The 4,295-nt window shown below is 40.3% G+C and overlaps 1 protein-coding gene and 1 long non-coding RNA gene across 2 annotated transcripts in view; one reads left to right on the top strand and one right to left on the bottom strand.

Annotated features, from left to right (window-relative positions):
* LOC107683614 (methyl-CpG-binding domain protein 6-like) overlaps nt 1–4,295 on the bottom strand; it is a 28,504-nt gene that overhangs the window by 10,889 nt on the left and 13,320 nt on the right. The window contains exons 7-9 of the mRNA XM_016479683.1: nt 3,042–3,832; nt 1,628–1,711; nt 1,162–1,237 (exon numbers count right to left, since the gene is read on the bottom strand). Coding sequence (XP_016335169.1) covers nt 1,162–1,237; nt 1,628–1,711; nt 3,042–3,832 — 951 coding nt within the window. The remainder of the gene's footprint in view (nt 1–1,161; nt 1,238–1,627; nt 1,712–3,041; nt 3,833–4,295) is intronic.
* Nucleotides 1–4,295, top strand: part of LOC107683615 (uncharacterized) — a 22,339-nt gene that overhangs the window by 12,729 nt on the left and 5,315 nt on the right. Inside the window, exon 2 of the long non-coding RNA XR_001633739.1 lies at nt 3,607–3,610. This is a non-coding gene — a long non-coding RNA (uncharacterized LOC107683615). The remainder of the gene's footprint in view (nt 1–3,606; nt 3,611–4,295) is intronic.

The raw sequence follows: 4,295 nt of genomic DNA, 5'->3' as shown, positions 1-4,295 counted from the left end.
ATAAAAAACACCTAGTTGCAAAAAGCACTTAACGTAGTAAAAACTAGACCCATTTAAAAACAAAAAAACATGATAACAAAAACGACAAATTACTAAACTGTAAAATTAAAATGAAAATCTAATTCAAAATATTAACAAAAACTTTAATAGTATATCAGTACTAAAACAACACTGCGTACACAAATATACAATGTCCGCCAAATTTCAAATGCAAACTCAAAATACAATATTATTAAAGTCCCTATCGGAAGAAACAATAGCCCTCTTGGGTTCATTAAAGACTTAAAATTTAGGGCTTGGACAATAAATCGATGCGTCATGATTCTGCATCAATTCTGAGATTTTCTGAATGCATCGGGATTCTCTCTCGAATCGATTCCGAGCTTAGTTTTTAACAGCAGATGGCGCTCTAGGATAGTTTTTAACCGCACACTCAAACGCTCACGAAGAAGAGCGCTAGCGCGTGAGTCATGTAAGGGGTTAAATATACTTGCACATCTGCTTTTATGCTTTCTTGATGCGAGATTAGCGTAAACACAGCCCACTGTGAACATTCTTGTAATTCAACCTTTTCGAACTTTATGAATTATTATTTTAGGTTCAAATAGTGCGTAAGGAACTGGAAAGCAAGCAAAATACAGCTATTTCTAAAGCACGCAGTGCCATCTGCTGTTAAAAACTAAGCTCAGAATCGATTCAACGTAAACAAAGGTGTATGTTACTTTGTAGAGTCATTTACAACAGCTTCGAACACGGCTCAGCCAATCAGAATCAAGCACCGGAACTATCCGCTTTATAATGGAAAATGATACATTCACAAATATTTGAAATTATTCTTATTTATCCATCACTAATTTCATTATTGAAAATATTCAAATGAAAAAACACATATTACAAACAAACATAAATAATCTAAAAATATATAATATGAATCGCGATGCCTTCGGGAAATCTCAGAATCGATGCGGAATCATTTCTCGATTCGCGATGCATCGATTTATTGTCCCAGCCCTATTAAAATTACCGTAAAGTCACACTAACTGAAAGAAGAACTGAGTGTAATCACATACTATATATTTGTATAATTATAACACCGTTATTCCAAAGCAAGGCACATTTAAAATGGTCATTTTCAGATGCATTTTACACTGATCCACTTACCAAGAACCCCGTGGGCGAGCAGAGGCGGCAGGAATTGAGGTGTCTGGGTGTTGTTCTTGTCCTGCTCGGCCAGAGGGTCACACACTTCGGGCCCCGTGCTGGACACCAGAGGGCCGCAGGACACCGAGGTAGAAACTAGAGCTGGGCTGGACAGAGTCCCCTACAGCCACACAGATTCACATATGTATTGCACAAGATGGATGTACTTGGATATCAAAACAATGTTCCACTGGCAAACGCCTAATACAAGGACTCCCAACCTTTGTCAGGTGAATTTCCCTGATATTTGACCTCTATAATTTAGCTCAGGCAATTCTGCATGGACATTCTGAGTGTAGAAACGTCCCCATATTTCACAACACATACATAAAATAAAGCCTAATTTTATTAAAAACTTAGCTCAGCCAAAAAAAAAATTGTCATTTGTTCACCCTCGTCATTCCAAGTCCATAAGACTTTGGAGAGGGTCACACACTTCGGGCCCCGTGCTGGACACCAGAGGGCCGCAGGACACCGAGGTAGAAACTAGAGCTGGGCTGGACAGAGTCCCCTACAGCCACACAGATTCACATATGTATTGCACAAGATGGATGTACTTGGATATCAAAACAATGTTCCACTGGCAAACGCCTAATACAAGGACTCCCAACCTTTGTCAGGTGAATTTCCCTGATATTTGACCTCTATAATTTAGCTCAGGCAATTCTGCATGGACATTCTGAGTGTAGAAACGTCCCCATATTTCACAACACATACATAAAATAAAGCCTAATTTTATTAAAAACTTAGCTCACCCAAAAAAAAAATTCTGTCATTTGTTCACCCTCGTCATTCCAAGTCCATAAGACTTTGGTTCATTTTCAAAACACAAATTAAGATTTTTTTTTAACCTGTGTCTCAATTGAAAGTCCAAGTAACTAAAATGGGTTACGGGTTTGTAACAACATAACGGTGAGTAAATGGTGATAATTAACATTTTTGGGTGAATTATCCCTTTAGCATTAAGATTTTTTGCAATGTGACATCAATTTCATGACAATTTAATTCAAAATAAATTCTCAATGAAATGCAAAAAAAAAAAAAAAAAAACATGCATGCATGCGCCAGACACAAGGTCTTGGAAATTACAATTTAAATAGTATTTCATTATTTGTTTTGCATTACAGTAAATGCATTATAGTAGGTGGCTAAAAATATGGAGATTGGGAGTTTAAATGCGCATAACTGTCATGAAAATAATGCCACAGTTAGAAGAATATAACGTCCAATCCTTTTGATTTTGAGATTAACCCCAACCCAGACATTTATTTTTATAGCTTATATGAAATTCACACTCTAGTATAAAACATGCACAAATGTGACCATGGACCACAAAACCAATTTTTTGAAATTGACAATTTATAAATCATGGTTTGGTTGGTTTGTTAGGATAGGACAATATTTGGCTGAGATACAACTAAAATCTGGAATCTGAGGGTGCAAAAAAATCTAAATATTAAGAAAATCACCTTTAAAGTTGTCCAAATGAAGTTCTTAGCAATGCATATCACTAATCAAAAATGAATTTTTGATATATTTACGGTACTAAATTTACAAAATATCTTCATGAAACATGATCTTTACTTAATATCCTAATGATTTTTGGCATAAAAGAAAAATCAATCATTTTGACCCATACAATGTATTGTTGGCTATTGCTACAAATATACCCCAGCGACTTAAGACTGCTTTTGTGCTCCAGGGTCACATATGTGATGCAGTTCCATCATTAACCACTAGGGGAAGAACATCTGGTTGGGAAACCCTGTCACTGTAAACAGATGCATCAATTGGAAGCATGCATGTGCACATGCAGCGAAGCATGCAACTGGTGCGTTTACCTGAGAATGAGGCGGGGGGGATGGAGTGTGGTTGGGTAGGGGTTCGGTCTGGGCGAGAGCTGCGGTCAACAGAGCGGGGTTGAGCGACAGAAAGGCATGAGGGGGTGGAGTGAGAGGGGCGGAAAGAAGCAGCGACTGGCCGTCTGTGCTGGGTGCTAGAGTTTGTAGAGCCTCCAGGAGCCCCGGCCCCATCAGGACCGAATCTAGCAGAGCGGGGGTCTTCTCCAGGAACACTCCGTCTGTGAAGAGCTGCTGCAGTGTAGGAAGCTCCAGGTTGAGCGCTGGTAGTGGCAACATGGCAGCCGGATTCTGGCCGAGCAGCAACGAAGCCATGAGGAGGGCTTGAAGCCCGGGGGGTTTTTCACCACCTTCCTCCCCTGCTTCAGCTGCAGCAGAACCTGGCGGATTTAAAAGGCTCACGAGGTTGAGAGGAAGCTCGCCTTGGTTTAGGACGTTGAGAGGAGAGCCCTGGTTTAGGATGGCACTGGTTGGCTGGGCTTGGGCACCGCCGGGCACCGAAGGTTGGGTGCTCGTCCAGACCCCTAAAGGCAGGGAGCCGAGAAAGGGCGGTAACAGGGAAGGCAGACCGGCATTGGAGGAGAGAAGCTGGAGGAGCTGTTCTTGAGACATGAAGGGAAAAGCCTCTGCAAGCGGTAAGGAAACAGCGTGGTCGGCAGTAGGGCTAGAAAGGTCGGATGAGTGGGCATTGGGAAGAGAGAGGCTGTGGTCCGGCTCACAGCCACCCAGCAATCTTGCATCCGAGTCCGGCTGATCCATCGACTCTACAGGACCTGCCGAGAAAACACAAGTGTCAAATGGATCACCCAAACCACTATTGCTGTGAAAATGCCCCAAGAAATACAAGCAAAGAAGATTATCACTAGACATGTGCCGGTGTTACAATATATCACGATAATGAACATGCACGATATTGTTAGCGTGGGCACTTCAAAAAAAACCCGTGAATAATTACACTGCCAGTTAAAAGTTTTTGAACAGTACGATTTTTAATGTTTTTTAAAGAATTATCTTATGCTCACCATGCCTGTATTTATTTTATCCAAATTACAGCAAAAGCAGTAATACTGTGAAATAGTTTTACTATTTAAAAAAACTGCTTTCTATTTGAATATAATTTTAAATGCAATTTATTTCTGTGATCAAAGCTGAATTTTCAGCATCATTACTCCAGTCTTCAGTGTCACATGATCCTTCAGAAATCATTCTAATATGCTGATTTGCTGCTCAAGAAAC

The sequence above is a fragment of the Sinocyclocheilus anshuiensis genome, unplaced genomic scaffold (genome assembly GCF_001515605.1).
Source record: "Sinocyclocheilus anshuiensis isolate Anshui unplaced genomic scaffold, SAMN03320099.WGS_v1.1 scaffold1761, whole genome shotgun sequence".
NCBI lineage: Eukaryota > Metazoa > Chordata > Actinopteri > Cypriniformes > Cyprinidae > Sinocyclocheilus > Sinocyclocheilus anshuiensis.
The sequence above is the reverse complement of the archived record's forward strand: the minus strand, read 5'-3'. Positions and strand labels throughout refer to the sequence as shown.